General features: G+C 41.3%; 1 protein-coding gene across 3 annotated transcripts in view; it reads left to right on the forward strand.

The window, feature by feature from the left end:
* Positions 1-12,926, forward strand: part of PCSK5 (proprotein convertase subtilisin/kexin type 5) — a 449,308-nt gene that overhangs the window by 217,347 nt on the left and 219,035 nt on the right. For all 3 annotated transcript variants that reach the window (XM_082694464.1, XM_082694465.1, XM_082694466.1), the window contains exon 10: positions 8,406-8,509. In XM_082694464.1, the coding sequence (XP_082550590.1) occupies positions 8,406-8,509 (104 nt within the window). The remainder of the gene's footprint in view (positions 1-8,405; positions 8,510-12,926) is intronic.

Genomic DNA, 12,926 nt, shown 5'->3' on the forward strand with positions numbered 1-12,926 from the left:
AAAATTTGAGAGAGCATGTACAAGTGGGGAAAGGGGCAGAGGGAGAGGGGGAAACAGACTCCCCACTGAGCCACCCCAGGCGCCCTTCTTGGCTACTGCAGCTCTAGCCATCATTCCTTTTTTTTTTTTTTTTTTTTAAGATTTTATTTATATGAGAGAGAGAGAGTGCAAGGAAGAAGCAAACTCCCCAGTGATCAGGGAGCCCAATGTAGGTCTTGATCCTGGGACCTGAGCCGAAGGTAGTCGCCTAGCCACGTGAGCCACCCTCACATCCACATTCAGGTAAAAGGAGGAAGGAAGGAATGAAGGATAATTGGAGTACGTCCGTAGGAAGAAAGAGAAGGCTTTCGCGGAAATACCCAATGGACTCTTACTTATGCTTTATTACTCATAACTCTGTTTCTTGTGTATCCCCTCCCTACTGGGGAGTCTGGGGGACATGATTTTGGCATCTCACATGAGGGGTAAGGGAGGCTATAAAAAAGAAACTTGGAATTTACCCCCTAATTCCTGTCATCATTTCTAGGACTTGAGAGTCTGACAATAGGGACAGGAGAGGTAGAGTTAATGCTTGAGCTGCCTTGAAATTTTAAAAAGGAGCACAGGTGTAGTAGAGAACCATGTGTGTACTTTTTTAGGCCATGAGTATCTTGGGTCTTTAAGTCAAGAGCTAGATGGGGAATCAAGGGTTAATTTTTGGAGTGTCTTTTGTCATTTCTCCCCACCCCCCTTCTTTAGGTGATAAGTCAGCTCTGTTTTCTTAATGTAAAGTATGGAAACATTAAACAATATTTTTCTTATTCCAGTCACATCCGCCATAAGGTTACTTGAAATAAATTTCTGTTATAGATTTTCGTTAATCTTAGTTGATCTTTCCCTCAGTGTGTGTGTGCCGTGCATAAAACTTTTAAAAAATATTTTCTGTCACCGTTGACATCTAATAATTAGAAAGACTGCTAGGAGTTGACATGATAAACCAGGAGTCTCTAAAATAGAATAACATTTACTTAAAATTCTAGACAAAATGCATACTGATTTTCATTGAAGTTTAAAATGCAGGTGAGCATTGAGAATCCCTATTTTAACATATGCTTCTTTGATAAGCAGGTAGAAAGGCATCACTTTAATCCCTTGTATTCAAAAGGGAAAAAAATGAGAGAAAATGCTGTAATTTAGGATAATAGTGGTAACAGAGATGCAGCCGAGTATTTATGTCGCCTGTCCAAGGATTTGACTTCTGGCTTTTGAGGCAGGAACTCTGCAAATCCCTGAACTCTGGTAGAAAACTTTCAAAAACACTGCCATCCAGCAGTTCAGTTAAGCAGATGCGTATGTGCAGTCTTTCGTCCTAACATTTGGTACCATATGGCACACCGATATTCCCTGAAGAACCTTTCACCCTCCTCTACAACACCTCAGTGGCCAACCGTCAAGAGGAAAGATGTTTCCACAAATAGGATTTGTTATAGTCACGCTGAGTCCAGGTACTTGTTTCCCTAACCAGTCAGCTTGCGGCCTACACCACGGGCTCATTACAACCAGATGCTTCTGTCAGATCTTAGTGGCGTTGCTAGTTCACTAAGCGCAAGTAGACCAATGTGTCTAAAATGCTATTTTGCTCACTTGCTCATTATAAGAACAAAAAAATGTACCATCAAAATTTAGGAATAGAAGAAAACAGCTTAATTAAATGGAGATTCATCAAATGGTAGAATAGACTTCAGGTGGTCCTTCTGAATCGTTTTGGGATGAGGGGTTGTGCATTTCAGTCCATTGTGATGACTGTTGTCTTTGGGAGTCTGTCATGTACCAGGCACTCTGTATTCATTACCTTGAGTCCTCATAAACAGCCTGCAGAGTGCGTGTTACTGTTGAGAAAACAGAGTCCCTAAGAGTGTCAGTACATCATCTAGCGTTCCAGAAGACTTAGGTAGCAGGTATGATTTACCCTAAGATTTCCTGACTCTAAAGCATCATATTCATGTGTCTGTGAGCTATGTTTCTTATTATTTTTGAGAACAAATTTAAATGAGAAATAAAAATAATGTGGGTGACAATGTCTTCCTGCAGAATTAGGTCAGTTGACTTGGAACTGTATATTTATTCATGCTGAGTGCTGGACAACCTGAAAAACTAGCAGAAAAGGGAAAGTGAGTGCTGTCCTCCAGCTTCCTTCCTAGGCTTGGGTTGCTCACACCTTGACTGGGCTAACCTTGGGAGGAAGCTCTCATCTTGTCACATTTTATCTACTTCAAAAGATTTCAAAGCTCGGAGATGAAAATGAGGGTCAGACTTGGATTTGAGGCTGCGGGGTACATGAAGAGAGAGAGGATTTTAGAATGGCCAGGATTTACAGCCTCGGGGTAATACTGTTGGAGGGAATTGAGTGTACAGGGAATAGGACGGAGCTCCACTATTGTGAATTAATATCAGTCTATGTGATCTCAAGTTAGCATACCTTTGTGTGACCATTCATCAAATCATATTTCCTAAGAGTTTAGGTAGCGAAGTATTTCAGGGAAATGATTATTGAGCTTACCAATAAAATACCTTTTTTTTTGTAAAGCTGCAGAAAACTTAATTGATGTGTTTTTGGTGTAATGACAAATCCTGAAGATAAGCCGAGATGTATAAAGGAAAGAAGACAATTCAATTTCAGTGGCAGCATTTTCTTTGTCAGTGAGGGATTTCCTTCCCTAAAGTGTGTTCAGAGACCCAGTTTCTGTACCTTTGGTTTATACTCACTTGAGGTAATCCGTGAATGATGTATATGAAAGAGTATAATATAAATTTGACTTGGATAGTCCTCAACCCATCTTCTCTTTTCTTGTATCTTTTCTATCTCAGTTCAGGTATGGATGGATCATAGGTAGGTGTCTCGGTGATACCAGGAGAAGTCATATTCCCATATTTGGAGGTAGTATTAACTGTGTTTTCTGTTAGTACACCCAATTTTAAGCCTGGAGCTTTTGAATTCACGTAGAGTACAGGGTCCAGAACAACACAACAGAACAAAAACACGTTCCCATTAGCAGGATCTACTCCTCTTTGCAGTGGGACTAATGGTCTGACGGTCCTTTTGGTGGATTCATTACCTGACAAAAGAAGACTGGTTTCCTTTGTTGGATGGTCAGTATTTTATTCTAGAACCATCATTGGCATGCACTTGGTACAGTTCTGAATAATGTTTTTACCAACCTCCGTGGGCTTCAAACACTTTGTCTCATCTTTCTTGTTCCAGCTCACAATGACTCTTTCCCCATGATTGCTGATTTATTTAGCATCCGTTCAGTGACATTAATTTTCTGGCTACTTGTTCTGGCTACATTTCTATTTTACACCATCTTAAGGAACAAAAAACGAGACTGTTTTTTGTCTTGGATTTTTTTGTTGAATATTTAGTCAATTGGATGATGGCTGATGGGTTGTGCAGTTTCCCCATAGGACTGGTTCATGAAGTTGCTCATCACTCATTAGACAGAATCACTCTTCTATGTAGAGAAGATTGCCGCGTTCAGGAAACAGTTTTCATTATATGGATTTGCTGTTGCTGCTCGAGTTGACAAATTCTCTTTCTGTACCAAGATGTGTATGTGTTGTCCTTTTCATCAGTTGCCTCTTAACTGCCTGTGATGATAGGTCCATCTGGGGGGTTGGGGGTGGGGGAAGATTATTTCTTGTTTCTTTTTAGTAAATGCAGGTGAGTCAGTCACGGAGGCTCCAAAATTGGTCCTTTTTTTTAAGCACCTCCAAGTATAGATTTGATTTCGGACAGTTCACACATGTGTGGAATTAGCTGAGAAAACTCATGGGGAGAAAATTTGTTTTGTTTTCATTTAAGTGCTAGCAGTTGAACTTAGGAGCCCAACAAGAAGCACTGGACAAAGTGTCTTTCTTGGGATGTGTCTTCCTTCTTCTAAATGTGCTGTTGGGGCCATGAATACTTCTGAATATGCTCAGAATGAAAATAGAAGACCAGGTAGCAGTCTTGTCATTAATTATCCTGTTTTTGCTGCTGGAAACTAGAAGTGTTTGAGATGGGGTTCAGCTGAGCTCCCCGACTGGAGGAGTATTACCCAACCAGACTATAAACCACATCAAAGTGTGAGCATGTCAAGGAAGGTGGCAAGTTCATAACCATAATGTTAAATGATACAATGTTGTAACTTATAGTAGAAACATGTGATACTGTTAATCAGAATAATCTGTTATGTCCCACTTTGGTATCTTTCCATTTACTTTCGAAAGAATGGGCCAGAGTTAAGGTTCCCAACTTAAAACCCAAATTAAGACTCGAGGATCTCCTGAATTTCGTGGCAAACAAAAATCCCGCAACTGAGTTGAGAGAGACAGTGCAGTTGCGACAATATGTGACCACGAGGACATGACATGCTTGGCTTCCTGATCTGGTTGTCAAAGAGCCACCTGACGTACCGTTCCATGTTGGGAGTTGGGGGGAGGGTTCCGTCTGGAAATGGCGTTAAATAGTAAGACCAGAGGATCCATAGCCCACCAGGTGCAGCTGGTTTGAATGGTAGCCCTGCCATCAACTACTGTGTGTACTCTTGAGTTACTGTGTATAACTCTGAGTCTCCATTTTGCTGTCTGTGAAATGGGCACGAAAGTATAATCTCTGTTCATAGGATGTTTAAGATTACGCAGTAGTAATGCGTGTACAATATGCACAACCTGGCCCTGGCCAAGTGCTCATTGAATGTTGGTTATTAACAGGAAGCCCCTGAAGGAGGCAAACCTTCCTAACAGGAAAAGATTACACCTACAGACCTCCCCAGAAAATCATGGATTGTTTATCGCTTGGAAAGCTCATAGCTAGCTAGCCAAGATTTGCAGGCATTTATAAACGTTACCCTTCTAGTATATATTGTGGTTTAAAGGTAGTTGTCAATAATTCCAGGGAGGAAAGCTAAGGGAGGGGGAGGGGTATGTGGCCTAAATCCTGTGGTTTTTAATGGGCTCAGGCTCAGAATTGAGAGGAGCTGCTCCTTTCCTCCTGGTTATACGTGTGGCTTCTTGATTATCATTTGTCCCCAAAGCTCTTGGCGCTCCATCTTCTGTTCTTGGTGGTGAGAGGGGTCTTGGTGTTCAGAAGTCAGGATAGTGTGCCTCCAGGGTAATTGGCAGAAGGGGGGCCATTTTAGGGGTTCCTACTTCACCATTGTGGCCTGGAAAGTTCCCCGCACAAGGCATACAGCCTTCTCTTTGCTTTCACTCAGTGTATGACATTCTAGAAGTGTCCTAGTCTGACTTCACTTCTACGAATCCCTGAAAGCATAAATACAAATAGGTCATAAAATAGAAATCAGACTTCCCCCTAAATACAAGCCCTCTCAGGATACCAACAAATTAACCTATGGCTATTTCCTGAGCCACTAATTAGTTACCCTCCCACGGGTAGAAACACCATGGAGGCAAAAATTCCTTGGTTTCCTGTTTAACTTCCTTGCTTTTGGCGAAATTCAGGAAGTTTTGAAATTAAATGATTTTTGAAGTTGTGCATTATCAAATGTCAGAGTAGAATTACCTGAATTACGCCGTTTCCGTTTCCGGATGTTGATTTCTTCCTTCTAATTACAAGTACTCCAAGAAGAGCTAGTTTTTATAACCCAGCATGAAAGCAAGTAACTCGCGTTTCTTCAGGCTGATTTCCTGAATCGGCATGAATACAACTGCTTAAGGCTCGAGATAAATGGTCCCTGTTCTGTCATTGTCGTCATCATCATCATATTTTACGTGCTAAGGGTCACTAGGGAAATGGTCTCCTGATGGTCAGACCTTGTGCTTGATATTTCCAAAGGAATCTTTCCCTGCTGATAGGTAACATAGAAAACTTGTTTCATTTCTTTTTCTTTTTTTTTTTCCTTTTCTTTTCTTTTTTTTTTTTTTTTTTTTTTTTTTTTTTGTTCGTGGTTTTCCATAAAGAGTGATATTTACAATGAGGACGTTTTATCTGTGTGTTAAATGTTATTTTAAACTCATTCAGTTGGTTTAGACATATTTATCAAATCCAAGTGTACTTTTAGGTATCTTGCTGTTTGCTCATGAGAAAAACCAAAAAATAAAAAATATGCTTGTCCATTTGAGAGGATTCTGCTGTACCATAAATAAGTGGCTGGAAAGTCTTTTGAGACAGCTTTTTTGTTGTTGATTTTTGCCCCTCTCCCAAATAACTACCCTGGGAAAGAGAAAGGAGATGAGATTTACATCTCCGGCAGATCAGGAAAAAAATCTTAATGTGACCCTAGCTTTCAGAATTATCCCTTGACTCTTTTCCTAATTTTTCTGACCGTGGTGCATGGTCTCTACTGAATGATTATGTGGGTTCAGTATCAATCAGCAAAGGGCCAAATCATGCTATTGGTTTTTAGAAGCAAAACTCATCCACCTCCTGGGCCCCATCCCACAACCTCCCTCCGTTTCTCTAGAGTCGGTGGATTGTCAGGTTCTAAACTTGGTTCCTAACAAGTGTTGTGTAAAACAAAACAAATAAGTCTATTTCCTTGTTCTTATATTTTTAAAATTCATAAGGTAGGGCTTCAATTTCCTTGTCTAAGTTACGTTATGAAAGCAACCTCACAAAATAGTCTACATCCAGTCTTGCTCCCTCTTTGGAAATGGCGGTAGTGTCTCTCTTATTTTTAATCTGGGGGCAGAGCAAAATGGTATCAAACTCTATCGTACTTTTTTCTCTCCCCATCTCCTTTATGTTCAGGCCACCGCATGGGAACTCAAAACTAAGTGGCTCAAAACTTAGCAGAATGTTGTACTGTCTACCACTTCTTCTTTTTTTTTTTTTTAAAGATTTTATTTGTTTGTTAGAGAGAGAGAGAGACAGAGCACAAGCACAGGCAGACAGAGTGGCAGGCTAGAGGCAGAGGGAGAAGCAGGCTCCCTGCCGAGCAAGGAGCCTGATGTGGGACTCGATCCCAGGACGCTGGGATCATGACCTGAGCCGAAGGCAGCCGCTTAACCAACTGAGCCACCCAGGCGTCCCTGTCTACCACTTTTTGATGGCTTATTTCACACCAAGAACTAGGTTAAGTACGTGCCATCTCTTTCATTCGATCAGTACAATGAAGTAAAGTAGATATTAGCATCTGTGTGCTAAACAGGGAATCTGAAACTTTGAGAGGTCAATTTCACATAAGTAGGAAATGAAAAGTCCAGAATCTGATCACTGGGCCCCCACTCTCAAAAACACGAATGTGGTAAATGTGATGGGAAAATGTAGTAGAAAATAAAGCAGTGTGATGCTACATCACCGAAAATCAGCTGTAACTAAGATACCAGGTTTCCCCTCCTCCTGAGAGATGCCAGCGTCCATCTGCGCGCATATGAGGGCTCGTAGGGATTACCACGTGCTCCTGTCACACCTCAAGGAAGATAGCAAATCATCATCCCCCTCCCTTCAATGTTCTGACCCAGCCTTGGCAAAGGGCCTTCTCAAATGAAAGTGGAGGACGAGAAGCAGAGTAACTATCCAGGCTGCGTGATAACTGCCATATTTCCCAGTTAAGTAAAACATTGTCACCCTGACATTCAAGACTGAAATGAAGAGGCATCATGTTGTGAATTTCATGCATGGTTTTAGTCAGATGCCTTCCAGTGTGTACGTACTCTTTGAAAGAGAACAGGAGTCGCTGCACCTATACCTGCATTTGCTTTCTGTATATTTAGGAGTGGTATTGTGGTTCTCCAATGAAAGCGACTTCTGCTCCAGGTCTTTGTGCTCTTGGGCTAACAATCACAAGAAGTAGGTATCCAATAACTTAATACAATAACTACTTATTGCAGATGAAGTGTACTCCCATAGCTGTGTCTTGGAGCCCAGCTTTGGGCTCTGTACCGAATTCTCTGGGGACTCGGTTCCATTGAGGTTTTTTCCTATATCCCATACATCCATGCGGAATACTAAGTTCTTCGTTAAATTACAAATCAATTGCCTGGCGATACAGCTGGACAAGGAATGTTCCAGAAGACTTTGGTTTTTGACTTTAGCTGATAGTAATTTTCAGATAATGATGCAAGCTTCCACACAATGTGCGACCAGGCCAGAATTGGGAGCCATTTTGTTGAGGAAACTAAAAATCCTCACCCTTTTAAAAGACTGAGTGACAGCCGACTAATCCCACATTATTTCCTAAATTCAAGGTTACGTTTTCTGCCTCCCCCAGACTAACGTCACTTCTCCACGTTGAGAAAGAAGCGCAGCGGCATTTGGCTTCTGTTGACCACCACCCCCCCCCGCCCCCAAACCCAAATCACTGACCCTTTGTTTTTAGTACTTTGCCATTTTGCTTTTGCTTTTTTAATTTGCTTGTGACTCTCTGCTTCCCCCATCTTTTTTTTTTTTTTGGTACAATGATTCTTACCTTGTCTTTCCCCAGTCCGTTTCTGACCTGGAGAGACGTGCAGCATGTTATTGTCAGGACTTCCCGTGCGGGACATTTGAACGCTAATGACTGGAAAACCAATGCTGCTGGTTTTAAGGGTGAGAATTTCTTTCATATTCTGTCACAGGCAAAATATTTTTATTTTTCCCCCATTTTAAATGGAGAGCTGGAAGTAGGATCCCTCCAGAGAAACTTGAAATTGTGTGCTGACACACAGAGAGCTGGCCCTTGGAGGAACTAAAAGGCAGATGGATTTTTTTTTTTTTTTTTTAAATTCAGACAACCCAGAAAAGGCAGATTTCCTTGGATTCCCACATCATAGGTCAATTTCTTAAAAGACAACTGACTTCCCAGTGTAGTCGACCTGTGGGGCTTCTAGTTAGTTTGGGGTTGCTGTCATTGGTTACCTGAGTGGTGTTTGTAACAATATATGTGAAACATCCTCTTCTTCTATAGTGATTACTTCCGTTTCAGTAAAGACTGGTATATTTTGTTCACTGTTCGTTTCTAGGCCATGCTTGCTCTGTTTTTGGTTTTGTTTTCTTAAACTTCCACCAATAGCTAACTCTAAGACATTACTTTATGCAAATGAAAAGTGCTTATGCAACTTTGTAACATACAGTCTTTATACAATTACACACATCATATCACAAGTGCTGTTTTTCCGGTGGCTGAGGATTATAGTTCCCTCGAACTGTCTTACTAATGGTGGGCAGTTTGTCATCACCCATAATAAACGTTATAACAAAAAGAAAATAATCACATAAGGCAGATGTCCTAAAGTGTCACGTGACTTAAATTTTAATCCACTAATATGTTATAGCAAAGATTACTCTCAGTCATATCTGCAGACTTAAATTTACTCCCAAATAATGTTGGTATCATTATATATCCCTGTGGATGAAAACTAGTGTTCCATACCATGGGGGACATCGGCTCAATAATTGAGGTTCTGGTCTTCAGGTCTTTGGTAACGTGTCAAATAATTCTGGGCAAGTCATTTAAGTACTTTGGGCCCTAACTTCCCCATCTTGAACATTTTAGAAGCTGAATAATATTACCTACATACAATTTCTTAAATATGATTTTAATATATCTTCAGTGAGTTATATCCAGTGTATGCAAATATCCATGCTGCAAATGTAAAATGTAATTTTAAAAATTACTTGTATTTATAGTCTCATGTTTAGCCAAATACACCAGATAACCAGTGTCCTATAAAATATTTCTTTGGTTAACATCTTCACTGAAGACGTCACTCCATGTTTAGAAAAAGAAGAATATCCCTCTGTTTTTGAGTAGTAGGAGACACCTCTCCTTACTCTTAAACTATATAATGTAGCAGTGTTCAGTGAGCTTTTAATCTAAAGAGTTGTAAATCCTTGTTGGGATCACATTGTCTGAAGCCCAGATCATGATACTAGATCCCAAAATAGCAATTGCTTCACGTGGCATCAAAAACATGGGAGATTTCAGTTGTTGAAGAAAATCCAGGATGTGCTTTGCCATAGGATGTTTCTTTTTGACGAGCGTCTGCACCCTCCCGAGCTCTTACTTTCTAAATCCACGAGGCTGAGAGGGAAGAAGGAAGAAGGGACCAAAACGTAACTTTGGCTTGTTCAGGGCTCTGCGGTGAACTTTTTAGCAGAAGGTCACAGACGAAGCACATTGACCTCCATGAAGCTGAGGAATCAACTTTAACCCAAATAAAAGTCTTAGTTTTACTTAGTCCTTTTTGGCAAGTTAAAAAGAGCAAATGGTTCTAATAAAAAACCGTAGCTCTTTTGAAAACCTCTGTTGGTTTTGGAGAGGGGGAAACAGGATTTAGACTAACTCCCCAGATCCAAACCTGAGTCTGAAGGGGGCTCTGCAGTGCTCTGGCAAGGAGGAAAGAGCATTTTACTATTGCACGTGGCAATATTTAGTATACGGTTTCACCCTTCTCTTAGCTTGCTGCCAAGAGTAACAATTAAAGTTCGCTTTTTCATAGATGAATTACCCTGAACGGTCTGGACTCCCAGTGGAATTGTTTTGTAATTTTGTTGATGGCAAGCCCTATATTTCATCTAAACATGATCAGAATAATTTTTTAAAGAGCTATATTCTTCCCTGTCCTAAGCATTACCATCCCCTCCCTGGTGTCCCACAAATAAAAGTGATTAAGGCAGAGGCTCGCAGGAGAAGCCATGTGCTTTGGGGAAGGAAAGGATGCAGGTCACTGGGATAGAACAAAGATGGGCGACTTTTTATGAAATAAGAACTGAACAAACCAAAAAAAAAAATAGCTAATGCTTGGAAGGGCTTCATGCAATGAGAGCTTCATGAGAGCTCGTATTTTAAATGAGGTCAGCTAGTTGTTGCAGCTTAGCAGGAACACATGGCCACACATTTGTCCTTAGACGGGAGAAGCCCAGAAGTTGCCTTGCAAACAGGATCCTGTGGCCACTGGCTGCTCTTCTCTGAGCCACTTAAGTCCTGATGCAGAGTGAGGTGTGTGCCCGAAAGGCATCCAAACACATCTGTGCTCCCCAGGGCTTGCTTTTGTTCCCTCAATGTTGAGCAATTTAAGTTGTTTGAAGAGTGTTTAAAAAACAAAAGCAAACGTGGAAAGATAGAAAAAAAAAGGGGGGGGCGCTGAGAAGAGTTTCAGGGATGGCTTGGTAGGTGCACGTCCACACTGGGGATGTCCATATCAACTTGAGAATTTCCTTCTGCCGCTGAGAGTAGCAACCAATTCGGTATGGGGGTCTTGTCATCGATACACTCGATAGTCATCACTGATCATTTCAGAGAAGCCATCACCCTAAAGAACCATTCCTCACCAGCCCCTGCCAAGTCCTGACATTTCTGCATGCAGGGTCCTTATATTTCTTCAGACAGAGCCGTATGTAAGACAGCCCAGGCAGAGAGCAGAACCAGATGATCGAGCAGCTGGTTGGTGTGGGCCTCTCCGCCAGGCAGGGCTTCATGCATTCTAATCCACATGTGCTACGGACCTGGTAAATGCAGCTGCTGGCTTCCTTTTGACGGGCACAGGCGAGGAGGTTAGCCTTGAAAAACCAAGAAATGTGGCTCTCTGCTGACTCCTCTCTGTTTCTCCAAGAGTGGGATTACCCTGAAGTTACATGCTGATGAGTTAGATACACAGAGTTTCCTCCTCCTTTTTCTGTGTTCTCTTTATAGGAACATGCTATAAACCATCGGATAGATTATCTCACAGCTTGAGGGAACACCTCAAGCTGGAAGTTACTCATCAGTATTTTTACGCTAATTGTATCTTAATTTTTAACAATTTTAAGCGAACTAAGATGATTCTTTCTGCTTTGTAAATAATAATAATAATCACTTATAGTTTAATTAATAGGTCTTTTGCACATGATCTGTTTTTCTAAGTAATTGTAGTCCAAGGAATGCATACCTATGGAAACTGACTAAACATTATTTGGATGGTTCATTGTGTGAATAATTTTAGCTAAATTTCATACACATTCTGACTTTAAACTTCCTCCAGAGATAGTTGCCTTAAAAATGAATAAATACCATGCACTTATCAAAGATTCTCCTTGAGGTTATTCATGAGGGTAGGAAAGTATTTGTATGAGGCCAGATGAACAGATGTGATATTTGCCGCTAGAAAACTGAAATCCAAATTCCCGTATTCTGCTACCGATCAGCATTTGCAATGCCAGGAGATGGCTTTAGCATTAAATCATTTATTCGGGTTTTTTCCCCCCCAGTGTTATTTCCTTCTCCTTTGATGCCTTCCTTTCCCTCTTATGAAAAGTCTTCTCTAGTTTTTTGGTGTTGTGTTTTGTTTTTCTTTTCCATGCTTTTTAATACCCCGTCCATGCTCCTTAAAATGCACAAATCAGCTGTAGAAGCAAGGGCTTTTTGCCATTTGAGCGGTTTTCTTCACAGGACTTAATTCATGCAGTCTCTTCCTTTATTTATTTACAACTACTTGCTGAGTACCTTCAGCACACCAGCCCAACACATGAGGTACACCCAGAAAGGGGAAGCATAAGGAAATGTCTAATCCGATCTGGCCACAGAATGACTTACGAACAGAAACAGAAATTACGCTGCACTTTTCTTCCCTTTGGTCAAGCCCAGATGATCTGCCAGGTCATGTTTATAAGTAAAAAGAGTCAATGCAGACTTCCCTGGTCATCAAAAAATGCAGCCTAACCTCCCCAGGAAAAGGCATCTGATGTAGCGACTCTCTTTCGTGGCAAGTCACAGATATTTTGACCAGCTCTGTTTGTGCATAGAGGATCCATGGACCAAGCCCAGCACGCTGAGGACATTCTTCTAGAATCCATGGCTCCTGTCATTTCAGGAAGCACTTAGCTTTTTGTTCTACTGCTTTAAGCTGTGGAACTTGCAAACCCACCTCTCCCATCCCCCTCAGTTGCCTGGGCTGTGCCCAGCAGGCTGATCCTCCCCTGCCTCCTCTCCCTTCCCCGCCCCGCTTCATACATGTGGTTTGTGGATACACTTACTTACAAGTACCAT

Source organism: Mustela nivalis (assembly GCF_964662115.1).
Source record: "Mustela nivalis genome assembly, chromosome: 13".
In the NCBI taxonomy this organism is placed as follows: domain Eukaryota; kingdom Metazoa; phylum Chordata; class Mammalia; order Carnivora; family Mustelidae; genus Mustela; species Mustela nivalis.